Here is a 19,659-nt window from a genome sequence, read left to right as displayed (position 1 = left end):
TCTGAGGGCAAAAGGGGCTGCAACTCAATAGTAGGAAAGTGTTCCTAATGTTTTGCACACTCAGTGTAAAGGGTGAGAAATGTAATCCTGTACATTTATCATGTTTTCTATTAAAGGGCATCTCGTAACAAATCGGAAAAGAAAAGAAGAGACCAATTCAATGTGCTCATCAAGGAGCTGTGCACCATGCTGCAGGGCCAAGGTCATCCGCGCAAGATGGACAAGTCCACCATACTGCAGAGAACGATCAACTTCCTGCAGACACAGAAAGGTAGGAATGTGTAATGTAGTCGGCTGCGTCATTCATCACATTGACGTTGGCCACCTGCTGACCTGTGTGTGTAGCGTCTAAAAAACAACCAAAAAACATCAACACTTGAACTTGTCTTTTCCTAAAAGCTCTGACTTTGCTGATAGCTACTTTATTGAGGAAAAATGTACTTACTATGACTGTGATATGTGGATGTCCCACCTATCTTAAGATGAATGCACTAATTGTAAGTTGCTCTGGAGAAGAGCGTCTGTCTGCTAAGTGACTCAAATGTAAAATGCGTGTGCATGTGGCACTTGTGTCCTGCCCTACATAAAGAACATCACAGCTCCCAGAATGGGTGGGAAAAGAAGGAAGGAACTAGGAGGGTGGACGGCATTAGCTGTCTAGTATAGTATTTGTTCGGACAGGAACATAGAGAAAAGAGAGGAGTTCTCCACTTCCCTACCAAGCTTGGCCCAGACAGACAGAACTTCAACACACACAGAACCCAAACCGGCTGCGCACATGCACCATCGTACGCCATCATGCATAAATGTATTTTGTCCCCCCCACACCAAACGCGATCACGACATGCAGGTTAAAATATCAAAACAAACTCTGAACCAATTATATTAATTTGGGGACCGGTCGAAAAGCATTAAACATTTATGGCAATTTAGCTAGCTAGCTTGCACTTCCTAGCTAATTTGTCCTATTTAGCTAGCTTGCTGTTGCTAGCTAATTTGTCCTGGGATATCAACATTGAGTTGTTATTTTACCTGAAATGCACAAGGTCCTCTTCTCCGCCAATTAATCCACACATAAAACGGTCAACCGAATCGTTTCTAGTTATCTCTCCTCCTTCCAGGCTTCTTCTTCTCTTGACTTTATATTGTGATTGGCAACTTTCATAAGTTAGGTGCATTACCGCCACCGACCTCATTCGTCTTTCAGTCACCCACGTGGGTATAACCAATGAGGAGATGGCACGTGGGTACCTGCTTCTATAAACCAATGAGGGGATGGGGAGAGGCAGGACTTGCAGTGCGATCTGCATCACAAATAGAACTGACTTCTATTTTAGCCCTTGGCAACGCAGACGCTCATTAGCGCGCACGAGCAGTGTGGGTACAATAATTGAATTATATAGATTTCTAAATTTATTTGGCAACGCTCGCTCACGCGACGCGAGCGGTGTAGTCAGCCTGTCAGTCTCCTGTCAGAATCAAGGTCACAGCTGTCAGTGTTTACGAGATGGCTTTTAGACAGAAACAGTCCCGATCTGGGATATTTCTTAACCGCTCTTCCTCTTCTGTTATGCGTCTCCTATTTTATCTGAGAGCTTGCTCAATTGGGTCTATTCAGAGGTATTCATCAGGATCCTTCCACGACTAGCCGATTTGGCAGCGATGGTCCCCTGGATGTTGGTGTGTTTAGTCGACTGGACGATTATTTGGTCGATAGGCTGTTGGTCGACCATGATTTCTTTAGTCGAGCAGTAGCAAAAACATTTTTTTTTATCATGGTGTCCAAGACACCGGAGATAGGAGACGAGAAAACAGACCTTGCCGTAATTGTCTAAGAAAAATTATGAGAGAGGAAACCCCAACTTAATTTGGTCTATAATCAATAGCCTTCAGTAACTGTTAAATGTGCCTGGCTTTATATATCATCCATACACAGTGCATTCGGAAAGTATTCAGACCCCTTGACTTTTTCCACATTTTGTTACTCTACAGCCTTATTCTAAAATTGATGAAATAAAAAATGTTCCTCATCACTGTACACGCAATTCACCATAAGGACAAAACGAAAACATATACAGTGAGGGAAAAAAGTATTTGATCCCCAGCTGATTTTGTACTTTTGCCCACTAACAAAGAAATGATCAGTCTATAATTTTAATGGTAGGGTTATTTGAGCAGTGAGAGACAGAATAACAGACAGAATAACAAAAAAAATCCAGAAATACGCATGTCAAAAATGTTAGAAATTGATTTGCATATTAATGAGGGAAATAAGTATTTGACCCCCTCTCAATCAGAAAGATTTCTGGCTCCCAGGTGTCTTTTATACAGGTAACGAGCTGAGATTAGGAGCACACTCTTAAAGGTAGTGCTCCTAATCTCAGTTTGTTACCTGTATAAAAGACACCTGTCCACAGAAGCAATCAATCAATCAGATTCCAAACTCTCCACCATGGCCAAGACCAAAGAGCTCTCCAAGGATGTCAGGGACAAGATTGTAGACCTACACAAGGCTGGGATGGGCTACAAAACCATCGCCAAGCAGCTTGGTGAGAAGGTGACAACAGTTGGTGCGATTATTCACAAATGGAAGAAACACAAAAGAACTGTCAATCTCCCTCGGCCTGGGGCTCCATGCAAGATCTCACCTCATGGAGTTGCAATGATCATGAGAAAGGTGAGCAATCAGCCCAGAACTACACGGGAGGATCTTGCCAATGATCTCAAGGCAGCTGGGACCGTAGTCACCAAGAAAACAATTGGTAACACACTACGCCGTGAAGGACAGAAATCCTGCAGCGCCCACAAGGTCCCCCTGCTCAAGAAAGCACATATACATGCCCGTCTGAAGTTTGCCAATGAACATCTGAATGATTCGGAGGACAACTGGGTGAATGTGTTGTGGTCAGATGAGACCAAAATGGAGCTCTTTGGCATCAACTCAACTCGCCGTGTTTGGAGGAGGAGGAATGCTGCCTATGACCAAGAACACCATCCCCACCGTCAAACATGGAGGTGGAAACATTATGCTTTGGGGGTGTTTTTCTGCTAAGGGGACAGGACAACTTCACCGCATCAAAGGGACGATGGACGGGGCCATGTACCGTCAAATCTTGGGTGAGAACCTCCTTCCCTCAGCCAGGGCATTGAAAATGGGTCGTGGATGGGTATTCCAGCATGACAATGACCCAAAACACACGGCCAAGGCAACAAAAGAGTGGCTCAAGAAGAAGCACATTAAGGTCCTGGAGTGGCCTAGCCAGTCTCCAGACCTTAATCCCATAGAACATCTGTGGAGGGAGCTGAAGGTTTGAGTTGTCAAACGTCAGCCTCGAAACCTTAATGACTTGGAGAAGATCTGCAAAGAGGAGTGGGACAAAATCCCTCCTGAGATGTGCGCAAACCTGGTGGCCAAATACAAGAAACATCTGACCTCTGTGATCACCAACAAGGGTTTTGCCACCAAGTACTAAGTCATGTTTTGCAGAGGGTTCAAATACTTATTTCCCTCATTGAAATGCAAATCAATTTATTAAATTTATTTATTTATTCATTTTTGACATGCTTTTTCTGTATTTTTTTGTTGTTATTCTGTCTCTCACTTTTCAAATAAACCTACCATTAAAATTATAGACTGATAATTTCTTTGTCAGTGGGAAAACGTACAAAATCAGCAGGGGATCACATACGTTTTTTCCCTCACTGTATATATAAATATTTGTTTTGTTTGTTACAGATATACCTTATTTGCATAAGTATTCAGACACTTTGCTATGAGACTCGAAATTGAGCTCAATGGAAACAGGGTGCACCTGATCATACTTGATGTTTCTACAACTTGATTGGATTCCACCTGTGGTAAATTCAATTGATTGGACATGATTTTCAGTGGCAGGGACTGGGAGACTAGTCAGGATCAAGGGAAAGATTAATGGAGCAAAGTACAGAGAGATCCTTGATGAAAACCTGCTCATGAGCGCTCAGGACCTAAGACTGGGGCCAAGTACAACGATCCTAAGCACACAGCCAAGACAACGCAGGAGTGGCTTCAGGACAAGTCTCTGAATGTCCTTGAGTGGCCCAGCCAGAGTCTGGACATGAACCCGATCGAACATCTCTGGAGAAACCTGAAACAGGTGTGCATCGACGCTCCCCATCCAACCTGACAGAGCTTGAGAGGATCTGCAGAGAAGAATGGGAGAAACTCCCCAAGTACATGTGTGCCGCCAAGCATGTAGCATCATACCCAAGAAGACTTGAGGCTGTAATCGCTGCCAAAGATGCTTCAACAAAGTACTGAATAAAGGGTCTGAATACTTATGTAAATGTGATATTTCCATTTATTATTTGTTATTACATTTGCTTTGTCATTATGGGGTATTGTGTGTAGATTGAATATGGGGGAAAAAACCTATTTAATCTATTTTAGAATAAGGCTGTAACGTAACAAAATGTTGAAAAAGTCAAAGGGTGTGAATACTTTCCAAATGCACTACAGAAATAAGACAGATCCTGCTTCTATTGCCTGTGAGTGTTTGTTTAATAACCTACTGATCACCAATCCTCAAGCAACCACACAACATGCCAGATTAACAATTTCACAAATGTGGCTGTTTTTAATTTCTGCTATGCTGTAATAAAGGCTTTACACTTGTTTTTGTTAGACCAGCCTCTCTGGTATTATTTATAATTTATTTGCTGTTGTTTACACTCTTCCAAATTGTAAGAAAAATTATATTTATAATAATAACCCTCCTTTTTCCTTGATCTCCTTCTTATCGTTGTTATTATTATGATCATTATTATAATAATACGTAATGTCATTATCATTAGTAGGCTTAGTATAGCAGCCTTGTATTCCATCATTGATCTATAGGCCTAAGAGCGCATCCTGTTTAGTCTTAGTAGCTTAATTAACTTAGGCCTATATTTCAATACTTATATAGGCTACTGTATCAATCAATCATTTATTTGTTAATGTCATCACACAGCATAGGAGTCATTCATGATATGAAATGCAATCAAGCATTTTAGTTTTAAAATAAAATAACAAAGCAACCATTACATAATTAGCGTAACAATAAATAGGCCTAAACCTTTCCAATTTGAAAATTGCATTCACAAATGAATGCGACTGTTTTTAGTCTTTGCTGTAATAAAGGCTTTACAAAAAAAACATTACAACAGACCCTCTGGTTCACTTATTTATTCAGTGTTGTTTACATTGTTCCAAACAGTCAGAAAAAGTATGTTGTCATCTAATAGACACTGTTTGGCAAACATAATATGCATGTGGCACTTGCTCCTTAGCTTTTTTTTCTTGATCTCCAGTATTTTCCACAACTAGTAAAATGTATTCCATATATCTGACTTCCCCTTTACCTCCTGAGCAACCAGTAAACATTCCCCCGATTCGAGTTTATTTGTCACGTCCTCTGCATCTGTTTTGCTGTCACTTGTTACGGTGTTCAGAGTTTTGTATTAACCAATTTATTGATGTGATTATGATATGTTATAGGCCAAATTGGTCACGTGCATGTGATGTGTACATGTGTCACGTAAAGAGAGCAAGGGTTGAGGGAATAGGGAATGTTTTTCCTAAACAAATGAGAGATTTTGGTAACAGAACTTTTCAGTCAGAAATGGATGTAATTATGTTGTAGCTTCAGCAACACGAACAGTGCGATACACACTGTTGATGTTCTGTGGTGGTCGCTGCAGCAGGGAGGAGAAAGAGACAATGGGTGCTAGTCACACAGTCACTCACAGTTTGTGTTTTTTACACGGCACAGCATGTCTGAGCCAGGCCCGGCACATTCAAATCAATTGCGGTTAAACTCCCTCTAGTCACGAGTGTGTCTTAATTATTTAATCAAACAGTTTGCTTAAAGCATCAGACAAGCTCAGTGCATATAGTTGATTTGATTAAAACACATAGGATGTGTCTAAAAATACACATTTTAAAATTTCAACAAATCGATTGGTTGAAAGAACAGATGACTCTTGGTCGACCAAGATTTTTTTGTTGTCGGGGACAGCAGTAGTGTAGTGCTAAGAGATCTATCTAACCCCTATTCCTGGCCTTATCCTCTGTTTCAGAAATCACAGCACAGACCGAGTCGTGTGAGATCCGGCAGGACTGGAAGCCTTCGTTCCTCAGTAATGAGGAGTTCACCCAGTTGATGCTGGAGGTAAAATCAGCTTAGCACCACGTTAATCTCCTCTGATATTAAATAAAGCCAAAGGACATCCTTCACTTGTACTGGAAGGAATACTGTATTTTGACATCCTGATGAACCGCTGTACGCCAGCACCAGCATTACCCATGATGCACCTCTGAAACAAATGTAGCACACAACAATTATAGTAGCTGGTATTATTATAATCACTTTGTTTTCCTTCCACAGGCTTTAGACGGTTTCCTCATAGCACTAACTACAGATGGAAACATTATGTATGTGTCCGACAGCGTGTCTTCACTCATTGCCCATTTACCGGTGAGTGAGAGTTAGGCTGATCTAGCTCGTAACAGCATTGTTCTTTGTAACTTAATATTCATGTATATAAAAATAGCTGCACAGTAAACAAGGATATAGATAAAATCTTGCAACCACCATGTTTCTGATTGAATCATGCGTTAAACTTTAGGCCTCCTGAGTAGCGCAGTGGTCTAAGGCACTGCATCGCAGTGCTAGAGGCGTTACTACAGATCCGGGTTCGATCCCGAGCTGTGTTGCAGCCGGCCGTGACCGTGAGACCCATGAGGCGGCGCACAATTGGCCCAGCGTCATCCGGGTTAGGGGAGGGTTTGGCCGGCTGGGATGTCCTTGTCCCATCGCGCTCTAGCGACTCATTGTGGCGGCCGGGCACATGAACACTGACTTCGGTTGCCAGCTGTACGGTGTTTCCTCCGACACATTGGTGCGGCTGGCATCCGGGTTAAGCGAGCAGTGTGTCAAGAAGCAAAGCGGCTTGGCGGGGTCGTGTTTCAGAGGACACACGGCTCTCGACCTTCGACTCTCCTGAGTCCATGCGGGAGTTGCAGCGATGGGACAAGACTGTAACTACCAATTAGGGAGAAAAAAGGGGTAAAAAAAGTAACAACAAAAAAATTACTTAAGCTTCCACTTATGATCTAAATATACTAATTCAAATCAATGTATACATTATTGCAATTGGGACACTAACTATGGTATGTAATACCGTACCTTGTAATATGACTGTGATATGACATGTGCATAGACAATGATGGGCCATAGACACTGACGTTCCCACCTTTTATCCTTTTGTATCAGTCAGATATGGTGGACCAAAATATCTTGAACTTTCTCCCTGAGCGTGAGCATGGGGAGGTCTATAAGCTGCTATCATCCCACATGCTGATGACTGACCCCATCTCTGCTGACTTCCTAGACAGTGAGTATTTAGTCCTCCTCTTCACTCCCTCAGTACTGAACCCATATTTCCTCTTCACTCCCTCAGTACTGAACCCATCTTTCTTTCTCAGTACTGAACCCATATTTCCACTTCACTCCCTCAGTACTGAACCCATCTTTCCTTCTTAGTACTGAACCCACCTTTCCTCTTTTCTACCTCAGTACTAAACCCATCTTTTTTTCTCAGTACTGAACCCATATTTCCTCTTCACTCCCTCAGTACTGAACTCATCTTTCTTCTTCACTCCCTCATTACTGAACCCATCTTTCCTTCTTAGTACTGAACCCATATTTCCTCTTCACTCCCTCAGTACTGAACCCATATTTCCTCTTCACTCCCTCAGTACTGAACCCATCTTTCCTTCTTAGTACTGAACCCATATTTCCTCTTCACTCCCTCAGTACTGAACCCATCTTTCCTTCTTAGTACTGAACCCATATTTCCTCTTCACTCCCTCAGTACTGAACCCATCTTTCCTTCTTAGTACTGAACCCATATTTCCTCTTCACTCCCTCAGTACTGAACCCATATTTCCACTTCACTCCCTCATTACTGAACCCATCTTTCCTTCTTAGTACTGAACCCATATTTCCTCTTCACTCCCTCAGTACTGAACCCATATTTCCTCTTCACTCCCTCAGTACTGAACCCATATTTCCTCTTCACTCCCTCAGTACTGAACCCATATTTCCTCTTCACTCCCTCAGTACTGAACCCATCTTTCCTCTTCACTCCCTCAGTACTGAACCCATATTTCCTCTTCACTCCCTCCATACTGAACCCATATTTCCTCTTCACTCCCTCAGTACTGAACCCATATTTCCTTCTTAGTACTGAACCCATATTTCCCCTTCACTCCCTCATTACTGAACCCATATTTCCTTCTTAGTACTGAACCCATATTTCCCCTTCACTCCCTCATTACTGAACCCATCTTTCCTTCTCAGTACTGAACCCATATTTCCTCTTCACTCCCTCCATACTGAACCCATCTTTCCTCTTCACTCCCTCCATACTGAACCCATCTTTCCTCTTCACTCCCTCAGTACTGAACCCATTTTTCCTTCTCATTCAATCAGTACTGGGTCGATCTCCAGCTCTGGCATCACCAGGGATGCTTAGCTTAGGAGATGTCTGGATAGAGATGTCTGTGTATTTCACAATAGTGTTGTTTGATGAGAAGTTTGAAATGTTCTTACCGTTCTTACCTATCGTTCTTACCTATGTTCTTACCTATCTCTTGGTGATGACACCAAGAGTTCAAGTCATCTGTGCTGTATAATCAGAGAGTCCATCACCGTGTTAATGAGATTTTACATAAATATTATGGGTGGCATTTAACCAACATTTACACTTTAATTATATTGTTGTTCATCCACAGGTCTAAACTAGGGTCACTGAATGAAAATTAGTAATGCTTTGTTTTTCTTATTGGCATTATGTTGCAGAACAACTATTCATAAGCATTTGAACCAGCCTCCTATTTTGTCCTGTAGCAGTGCTTTGTTTTGCTTAATTTAATACACTACAGCAATGAACAGGGCTGTGTTGACCTTTTATTTCTTTTGATGTTGGCTATTTCACTTTTATGAGCGATATCCCCATGAATTATACATCAAACCATGCAGTGGGCAAACAGTCACACGCCACAGCCTTCAAAACAAACAGCGATTTTATGCCAGCACTGGGGAAAATTCTGTTTGACAAAGTGTTAAATCTCTCCTGTAGGCATTCATCCAGTTCTATTGTATTTACATGACTAATTCCTCTGTGTGTTAGGAATACACACTACTGTACTGAACCTCACACCTCTGCTCTGCAGTCCTGATACTGAACTGACCGTGAATATAGAGCAGGTTGCCATGTTTGGCGCTGCCAGTTTATTGGATTGCTGGACACTGTGGTCCTATGATTAGTCCTTTAGCTAATAATAGTAGTTAGCCTAGCAGTGTGGTTAGGAGTTTTAATCACTATAGCTTCAGTAATACTGTATCTAGGGCTCGAGACACTGAGCTTAATCCCATGCTACAATTGTCACTCTTCTGAGAAAGAGACTGATGTGGAATCATCTAGGTCTATGTTTAGAACTATAGGAATACAAAGCATAGAAAACTACTGTAGACGCTACTGTGTCTGGAATAATTTTCATTTTCTCCTAGCCACATTAGCAGGCAATTCCTGCATTTATCTTTCATCTCCTTTCTTTTGTTAAAGAAAATACTGCTTCTCCTGCTCAACACACAAATAGTTTTGGAAGTCATCTATCTTCTTGGTTAATGTGCTACTATCATTCTGTTGAAGAATAGCTATGGGAATGTTTGTTGCTCTGAGTTGAGTGTTCATCACTAATACATACATTATGTGCACTGCACTCCCACCTGAGGACAAAGGAGCTCTCAGGTACTTATGAACGTCTAGCTACTCTTGGATAAGTGAACTCAGATACTTGACTCAGAGCTTATGGTACCACAGAGGAAGCATTTTACTTAATTGAATCCCGTTAGATATGTGTAACAATGGAGTGATGATATCATTCTTGGTTTAATAAGGAACCTTTTTTCCTTTGCACTTTAAATCCCAAATGTGTGTGTCATTCTATACAGATGTTTGCAAATGTATTAAAAATACAAATCTGAATTATAACATTTACACAAGTATTCAGACCCTTTACTCAGTACTTTGTTGAACCACCTTTTGCAGCAATTACAGCCTCAAGTCTTGGGTATGACTCTCCAAGCTTGGCACACCTGTATTTGGGGAGTTTTTCCCATTCTTCTCTGCAGATCCTCTCAAATTCTGTCAGGTTGGATGGGGAGCGTCGCTGCACAACTATTTTCATGTCTCTCCAGAGATGTTAGATCGGGTTCAAGTCCGGGCTCTGGCTGGACCACTCAAGGACATTCAGAGAATTGTCCCAAAGCCACTCCTGCGTTGTCTTGGCTGTGTGCTTAGGGTTGTTGTCCTGTTGGAAGGTGAACCTTCGCCCCAGTGTGAGGTCCTGAGCACTCTGGAGCAGGTTTTCATCAAGGATCTCTCTGTACTTCGCTCCGTTCAACTTTCCCTTGATCCTGACTAGTCTCTCAGTCCATGTCTCTGAAAAACCTCCCCACAGCATGATGCTGCCACCACCATGCTTCACTGTAGGGATGGTGCCAGGTTTACGCCAGACGTGACGCTTGGCATTCAGGCCAAAGAGTTAAATCTTGGCACCATCCCTACAGTGAAGCATGGTGGTGGCAGCATCATGCTGTGGGGATGTTTTTCAGCGCCTTTTTCAGTACCTTTTGGCAAACTCCAAGCAGGCTGTCATGTGCATTTTACTGAGGACTGGCTCCCGTCTGGACACTCTACCATAAAGGACTGATTGGTGGAGTGCTGCAGAGATGGTTGTCCTTCTGGAAGGTTCTCCCATCTCCACAGAGGAACTCTGGAGCTCTGTCAGGGTAACCATCGGGTTCTTGGTCACCTCCCTGACCAAGGCCCTTCTCCCCTGGTTGCTTAGTTTTCCCGGGTCGGCCAGCTCTAGGAAGAGTCTTGGTGGTTCCAAACCTCTTCCATTTAAGAATGATGGAGGCCACCATGTTCTCGGGGACCTTCAACGCTGCAGAAATTTGTTGGTACCCATCCCCAGATCTGTGCCTCGACACAATCCTGTCTCGGAGCTCTACGGACAATTCCTTCGACCTCATGCCTTGGTTTTTGCTCTGACGAGCGCTGTCAACTGTGGGACCTTATATAGACAGGTGTGTGCTTTTCCAAATCATGTCCAGTCAATTGAATTTACCACAGGTGGACTCCAGTCAAGTTGTAGAAACATCTCAAGGATGATCAATGGAAACAGGATGCACCAGAGCTCAAGTTCGAGTTACATAGCAAAGGGTCTGAATACTTACAGTACCAGTTAAAAGTTTGGACATACCTACTCATTCAAGGGTTTTTCTTTATTTTTAGTGTTTTCTAAATTGTAGAATAATAGTGAAGACATCAAAACTATTAATTAACACATTTGGAATCATGTAGTAACCAAAAACGTGTTAATAATATATTTTATATTCTATATTATTTTTATATTCTTCAAAGAAGCCATCCTTTACCTTGATGACAGCTTTGCACACTCTTGGCATTCTCTCAACCAGGTTCATGAGGAATACTTTTCCAAAAGTCTTGAAGGAGTTCCCACATATGCTGAGCACTTGTTGGCTGCTTTTCCTTCACTTGTCCAACACATCCCAAACTATTTCAATTGGGTTGAGGTCAGGTGATTTTGGAGGCCAGGTCATCTGATGCAGCACTCCATCACTCTCTTTCTTGGTCAAATAGCTCTTACACAGGCTCGAGGTGTGTTTTGGTTCATTGTCCTGTTGAGAAACACGTGAAAGTCCCATTAAGTGCAAACCAGATGGGATGGTGTATCGCTGCAGAATGCTGTGGTAGCCATGCTGGTTAAGTGTGACTTGAACTGTAAATAAATCACTGACAGTGTCACCAGCAAAGCACCTCAAACTATCACACCTTCTCCTCCATGCTTCACTGTGGGAACCACACATGCGGAGATCATCCGTTCATCTACTCAGCGTCTCACAAAGACACAGCGTTTGGAACCTAAAATCTCAAATATGGACTCATCAGAGGACAGATTTACATCAGTCTAATGTCCATTGCTCGTGTTTCTTGGCCCGAGCAAGTCTCTTCTTATTATTGGTGTCCTTTAGTGGTGGTTTCTCTGCAGCAATTCGACAATGAAGACCTGATTCACGCAGTCTCCTCTGAACAGTTGATGTTGAGATGTGTCTGTTACTTAAACTCTGTGAAGCATTTATTTGGGCTGCAATCTAAGGCCGGTAACTCTAATGAACTTATCCTCTGCAGCAGAGGTAACTCTGGGTCTTTGTTTTCTGTGGTGGTCCTCATGAGAGCCAGTTTCATCATAGCGCTTGATGGTTTTGCGACTGCGCTTGAAGAAACTTTCAAAGTTCTTGAAATGTTCCGTATTGACTGACCTTCATGTCTTAAAGTGATGATGGACTGTCATTTCTCTTTGCTTATTTGAGCTGTTCTTGCCATAATATGGACATAACCCTATTTGGTGAAGTACCATCTCTGTATACCACCCCTATCTTGTCTCAACACAACTAATTGGCTCAAACGCATTAAGAAGGAAAGAAATTCCACAAATTAACTTTTAACAAGGCAAACCTGTTATTTGAAATTCATTCCAGGTGACTACCTCATGAAGCTGGTTGAGAGAATGCCAAGTGTGTGCAAAGCTGTCATCAAGCAAAGGGTGGCTACTTTGAAGAATCTCAAATATAAAATATGTTTTGATTTGTATAACACTTTTTTGGTTACTACATGATTCCATGTGTGTTATTTCATAGTTTTGATGTCTTCACTATTATTCTACAATGTAGAAAATAGTACAAATTAAGAAAACCCCTGGAATGAGTAGGTGTGTCCAAACTTTTGACTGGTACTGTATGTAAATAATGTATTTCAGTTTTTTTATTTGTTTAAATTTCATTTGCTTAAAATAAAAATAAAAAAACAGTTCACTTTGATATTATGGGTTATTGTGGGTAAATTGATGACGACAATTTCTTAATAAATCCATTTTAGAATAAGGCTGTAATGTAACAAAATGTGGAAAAAGGGAAGGGCTCTGAATACTTTCTGAATGTACTGTATATCTCAGTTTGAATGGCACAGGGCCACTGGTATTCCCAGCCTCCTGACAATGCCACAATGCTCTATTTTTAGTGTAATGAAGAGCAACACATTGGCTTTGGAGGATTAGTAGAACATTAACACAGTGAGTCCCCTCAGTGTGTACAGTATGTCTGAGCTAGTGCTCTGACATAAGTCAGCGGAGGCATTCTCTTCCGCAATGGTAACCCGTTTAAACGGAGCCATGGATTCTGTAGAAAATGGGATGACTATTCAGACATTCTGTGACATTGTGTCTGATTGAGGAGTATTTCGAACATCATCAGTGCAGTTTTAGTGTGTCGATGGCTCAGTGACATACTCCCCCTCTTCCTCTCCCACCACTGGTCTCATTCCCCTGCCAAGTGAAGCCTCGTCTGTAGGAACAACACTGCTGAGCCATCCCATGACAACTGAGACAAACTATGCTGGGTTCAATGCCATTTACTGGGAGCTGTGTGCTGATTTCCATCCATGAGAAAAAAGCCAAAATGTCTGAGCTGTCAGTGGTTGTTAGGAGCCGAAGTTGTAATGGCAAAATAATTATTGTCATCATTCTTTTCTCTGAGATTTACTCTGTCAGAGTTTCATCCAAGGCTCTTACATAAAATATCAACCTATCTGAAAAGAGTTTATCATGTTGCACCATGAAGACTTCAAGATGATTTATATTAGAAAGAAGTGCCAATAGAGTATGTGTAAATACACACTGAAAATGGGTTATTCGCTTTGTAAGTAAAAAAATGTCTTACTTTATTTTTTTTCATGATGATGGAAAAAGCATTGTCTTTTGTTGAGGACACTCCAGCTAACTTTCATTTGGTATTTTTTCCAGGTAAGACACACATTGAGTTCTGCTGCCATTTAGCCAGAGGAAACATCGACCCAAAGGAACCCCCTACATATGAGTTTGTGAAATTTGTAGGAGATTTCAAGTTTCATAACAACGGTGAGTGTTCTGTTATTCTCCCCCGAGCTCACCTGACATTTTAAAGTTGTGCAATACTTTGCAATGTTTTAGTTCCCAAATCTTTGTTTCCTTGACATACTCGCATAACAACAGAAATGACTTTCCCTTTTAACTGTCAGAACTATTGTTATATTATCATGTGTATTTTATGTGCCATTTCATCTACAACTACTGACCGAGCTACAACCTGATGAATGGACAGTAAACCATCTAGTTATATTAATAATGCCAAACTCTGCATTCTATTGAATATTAGAATGGAGATGTTATGTCATTAAAACTTACTCGAAACATAAGACAGACAGAAAATCAAACAGGTTATAAAACCGTTTCAGAACTGCATATCTCATTGTTGATCACTATTGAAATACCTGGCTAATTGACTGGAAAATTAGAAGTATGAGGAAATGTTTCCCTCTCATCTGAAATTACGCTTCGGACTTTTGGATATTTCCATACTTTTTAAAGTTTTGGACTTCCAGTCGTTTGAATAGCATAATGCCGTAGTAAAGTCACCAGAGTGTGGTGAGATGGAAAGGCAGAGTGTGGTGAGATGAAACGGTTATGTAAAGTTATTTGGCACTCGTAGAATAACTCCAGTCACTGCTAATCAAAGATGTATTGCCTGATTTGCCATTACCCCCGACCCCCCTGGGGATCACTACCACAGTCTTCAGGGGCCACAGTCCTGCTGATTTTCCTTTCTCAAATGAGTGTGTGATTAAAGGGCAAAATCCCCTGCACACACTGCTGTGGCCGGGAAACACAGTTGGACTTTGATTCACAGCTCCTACGTCCTCTTGTAACAGATATACCTGTTTGGGGTTGATGATAATCACTCCTACTGTCTATACTATACTGTTGTAATGCAACAAATGGATTGCTGCTGTTGATCTATATTTGCTATGCCTACATTCATCCTCTGGGGAGGTATTGAGGGACTGTTTCTGTTGTTTGACTCACAGTGCCTACTTCCTCTTGTAACGGGTTTGAGTTGACATTACCAAGAACCCTGCAGTCATCCCTGGAAGAGCAGGTCTGCCTTGTTGCCACTGTACGATTAGTCACTCCGCAGTTTTTAAAGGTAAGATCGTGTTTCTTTTGCTAAATCTTTGCTGATTCCATTTGAGAACATACAGATGTTTTATATTACCTTCTAAAGAGGAAGAAGAAAATAATACATTATGAAAAGCCATGTATTTAATTTTTAAAATGTTTATTTCACCTTTATTTAACCAGGTAAGCTAGTTGAGAACAAGTTCTCATTTACAACTGCGACCTGACCAAGATAAAGCAAAGCAGTGCGACACAAACAACAACACAGAGCTACACATGGAATAAACAAGCGTACAGTCAATAACACAATAGAGGAAAAAAAAGAAAGTCTATATACAGTGTGTGCAAATGGAGTAAGAAGGTAGGCAATAAATAGGCCATAGTAGCGAAGTAATTACAATTTGGCAAATTAACACTGGAGTGATAGATGAGCAAATGATGATGTGCAAGTAGAAATACTGGTGTGCAAAAGAGCAGAAAAGTAAATAAAAACAATTTGGGGATGAGGTAGGTAGATTGGGTGGGCTATTTACACATGGGCTATATACAGCTGCAGATAGCTGATGTTTAAAGTTAATGAGGGAAATATAAGTCTCCAGCTTCAGCGATTCTTTCAATTCGTTCCAGTCATTGGCAGCAGAGAACTGGAAGGAAAGGAGGCCAAAGTGGGTGTTGGCTTTGGGGACGACCAGTGAGATATACCTGCTGGAACGTGTGCTACGGGTGGGTGTTGTTATCGTGACCAGTGAACTGAGATAAGGCAGAGCTTTACCTAGCATAGACTTTTTTACATTTAACATTTAAGTCATTTAGCAGACGCTCTTATCCAGAGCGACTTACAAATTGGTGCATTCACCTTATGATATCCAGTGGAACAACCACTTTACAATAGTGCATCTAAATCTTTTAAGGGGGGGGGGGTTAGAAGGATTACTTTATCCTATCCCAGGTATTCCTTAAAGAGGTGGGGTTTCAGGTGTCTCCGGAAGGTGGTGATTGACTCCGCTGTCCTGGCGTCGTGAGGGAGCTTGTTCTACCATTGGGGTGCCAGAGCAGCGAACAGTTTTGACTGCCCCCCAAAATATTTAGATGCACTATTGTAAAGTGGTTGTTCCACTGGATATCTTAAGGTGAATGCACCAATTTGTAAGTCGCTCTGGATAAGAGCGTCTGCTAAATGACTTAAATGTAATGTAAATGTAAATGTACATTTATTTACAGGTCTTGGTGAAAGCGCCAGATCATACAAAATATACATGTAGATTTACCAAATATACACAGGCAATAGCCCAAAAGAAATAGCTTCTGTATCAGGCTTAACCTGTCCTATCTGAACTGACACAGGTAGAGGGCCAGACTGTACAGCCTCCTCTTGAGAAACTAAATCGGTCCAGCAGGAGCTCAAACAGGTAGGCCTACATAATATAAGCACTTGGCCCCCAGGACCATACAATTACCCAATTGGCAATTACAACCAATAAAACTGGTTCTACAATTTAAAAGGCAATTTCCACATCCATTGTTACATTCGTATTAATCAGACTTAATGATTATTAATGATATTTCAACACTGTGCATACATGGAACAATCATTTTATCTTGTTCAATGTTCTGACTCCAGAGCGTGGAGCGCAGGCCACGTAGCCTATTTCTATGCGCACTGAGGCGTTTGCGCGGATATTACGCACAACCAGAAGACCAGAATGACAGACACAGAACCCCGACATAACCCAAGCAATATGAACAAAGGAAACCATACATTTAATTAAATAAACAGTACTTCTACCTCATGACTCTTGCGAATGATCATGGGCACAATAAAAATCATGCCAACTCAGAGGGTAAGAAATGGTTGGCTAAATGCAAATGTATCGTAGGCCTGTCAAACGTAACAGAAATGTCTACGTGTTGCAAAAAACGGTATGGGGATGGAATGATGAAACGCTAGCAATTATTTTAATATAGATTTACCACATAGGGCCTATGAATTTAAACTTGTGAAAACAAGAGAAAACATTTCAACAAGAGAAAAAAATCACTCTCCACTGGCTGGAGTTTGGAGAGTGCAAGTGAAGAGCAGTGCCTATGGGAATAATTAATTTTAAACAAATTCCAAATGCAAGCTTCATAAGCAAATTATCAATTTCAAGCAATTGTTAGATACAAAAATAGCATTAGGCCTATGCTAAAAATTGATGCCCCACTGCTGATGAGCTTGCAAAGTAAACAGTTAATATTCTTGATCACCAACATTGTTTTGAGCTGCATATTTATTTATTATGGCTATCCTCTCTTATAATTTGGCGTTTGTGCTGCACCCAATCCTATAGCTGTATAGCAAATCACCAATCTGTTTGCTTATTCACCACCTGAGCTGTGTTGATTGACAGTTTGACAGTATGGTGATTTTGAATCAGTTACAGAGTTTAATGGCTGTGATACTGTAGGAGATAACTGAAGATGGATCAGCAACATTGTAGTTACTCCACAATACTAACATAAATGACAGAGTGAAAAGAAAGAAGCCTGTACAGAAAAAAAAATATTCCAAAACATGCATCCTGTTTGCAATAACTCACTAAAGTAATACTGCAAAAAAATGTGGCAAAGGAAATAACTTTTTGTCCTGAATACAAAGCATTATCTTTGGGGCAAATCCACTGGTGTTGCTTACTAAGACAACATTGAATGTTCCTGAGTGGTCTAGTTACATTTTTTACTTAAATCGACTTGAAAATCTATGGCAAGACTTGAAAATGGCTGTCTAGCAATGATCAACATAACTTGACAGAGCAAATATTGTGCAATCCAGGTGTGCAAAGCTCATAGAGACTCACTCAGAAAGACTCACAGCAGTAATCACTGCCTAAGGTGTTAACATGTATACACTCAGGGGGTTGAATACTTATCTAATCAAGATATATTAGTGTTTTTCTTTATTATTATTAATATTTTTTTAACTTTGACATTACAGAGTATTTTGTGTAAACGGTTGACAGAAAATGTCAATTAAATCCGTTTGAATCCCACTTTGTAACAAAATAAAATGTGGAAAAAGTCAAGGGGTGTGAATACTTTCTGAAATCACTGTAGGGTAGTTGTCATTTCAGTGAAGTATTGTTTTAAAATCAAAATCAAATCACATTTTATTGGTCACATACACATATTTAGAAGATGTTATTGGTCACATACACATATTTAGCAGATGTTATTGGTCACATACACATATTTAGCAGATGTTATTGTGGGTGTAGCGAAATGCTTGTGTTCCTAGCTCCAACAGTGCAGTAATATCTAACAATTCACAACAATACACACATCTAAAGTAAAATAGAAAGAATGGAATTAAGAAAAATATTAATATTAGGATGAGCAATGTTAGAGTGGCATTGACTAAAATACAGTATATACATATTAAATGAGTAAAGCAGTATGTAAACATTATTAAAGTGACCAGTGATTCCATGTCTATGTACATAGGGCAGCAGCCTCTAAGGTGCAGGGTTGTGTAACCGGGTGGTAGCCGGCTAGTGATGGCTATTTAACAGTCTGATGGCCTTGAGATAGAAGCTTTTCTTAGCTTTGATGCAAGGACAAGTGTTTGGTGATTATGAATTAATGTTGAATTGATGTTGAATATGAAATTATGTAATACATCATGTGGTTTGAAGGAAGGAAGGGTATTCGCTTCATTTAATCATTAAATGGCTTTACTTTTCTATTAACGTTGAAATAATCGTATCATTAAGTACCAGAAAGAACCTTTTTACACAACACAGATCTACTTTTGAGACTTACAAGGTTACAATTACAACACCCATCTAAAAAAACGAATTTACAAAAGTCTCAGGGTTTTGATACTCTGCGCTTTAAGTACCTTTCTGGTGAGGGACTTGATTAGTTATGATTAGTTATGAATGAGGAATTCACTACAAAACACTTCTGAGATATGACGTGAAAACATATAACTCAGATCAAGACTTTTCTTAGATAGAACCTCATAATTCCATGGTCACAATACTTTTTGGGGGGATTTAAGGATTGGCTCTCTAGTGCCTTAAATTGTATTTTTGTTACTTTTACCAGGATTTGTGTAATGTGGAAGATCCCTGTGATGAATTCACATCCAGACACAGCCTTGAATGGAAGTTCCTGTTCTTAGATCACAGGTAAGAGGAGCTGAGAAACATGTACATTTTGTTCTCCATCTGTTATCAGTCTTTAATTGAGTAGTTTCATAGCCTGATGGAAAGCTACACTATCATCAGTGCCCATCAACTGACATCCTCTGGGCTGCACATCTTTAGCGCTACAGTAACATATAGATTTAAGAAGACAACTGCTGTTCTCTCCTGTCCCTATCTTGACATTAACATGATATTGTTGTTTGTAAACTCTGTCTACTGGCGTGTCATACTGCCCCGCTGTGTCCCTTGGTTATGTTCCATCTGATTGGCTTTGGGTGATCAGGCTCAGTGTTCAGGAGACTGCTG

General features: G+C 40.7%; 1 protein-coding gene across 4 annotated transcripts in view; it reads left to right on the top strand.

Moving 5' to 3' along the window:
* Positions 1-19,659, top strand: part of LOC115149097 (neuronal PAS domain-containing protein 2) — a 71,036-nt gene that overhangs the window by 39,386 nt on the left and 11,991 nt on the right. For all 4 annotated transcript variants that reach the window (XM_029691618.1, XM_029691616.1, XM_029691615.1 and 1 more), the window contains exons 4-10: positions 117-271; positions 6,100-6,191; positions 6,408-6,497; positions 7,296-7,416; positions 13,976-14,089; positions 15,076-15,194; positions 19,253-19,335. In XM_029691618.1, the coding sequence (XP_029547478.1) occupies positions 117-271; positions 6,100-6,191; positions 6,408-6,497; positions 7,296-7,416; positions 13,976-14,089; positions 15,076-15,194; positions 19,253-19,335 (774 nt within the window). The remainder of the gene's footprint in view (positions 1-116; positions 272-6,099; positions 6,192-6,407; positions 6,498-7,295; positions 7,417-13,975; positions 14,090-15,075; positions 15,195-19,252; positions 19,336-19,659) is intronic.

Source organism: Salmo trutta, chromosome 15, assembly GCF_901001165.1.
Source record: "Salmo trutta chromosome 15, fSalTru1.1, whole genome shotgun sequence".
Taxonomy (NCBI): domain Eukaryota; kingdom Metazoa; phylum Chordata; class Actinopteri; order Salmoniformes; family Salmonidae; genus Salmo; species Salmo trutta.
The sequence above is the reverse complement of the archived record's forward strand: the minus strand, read 5'-3'. Positions and strand labels throughout refer to the sequence as shown.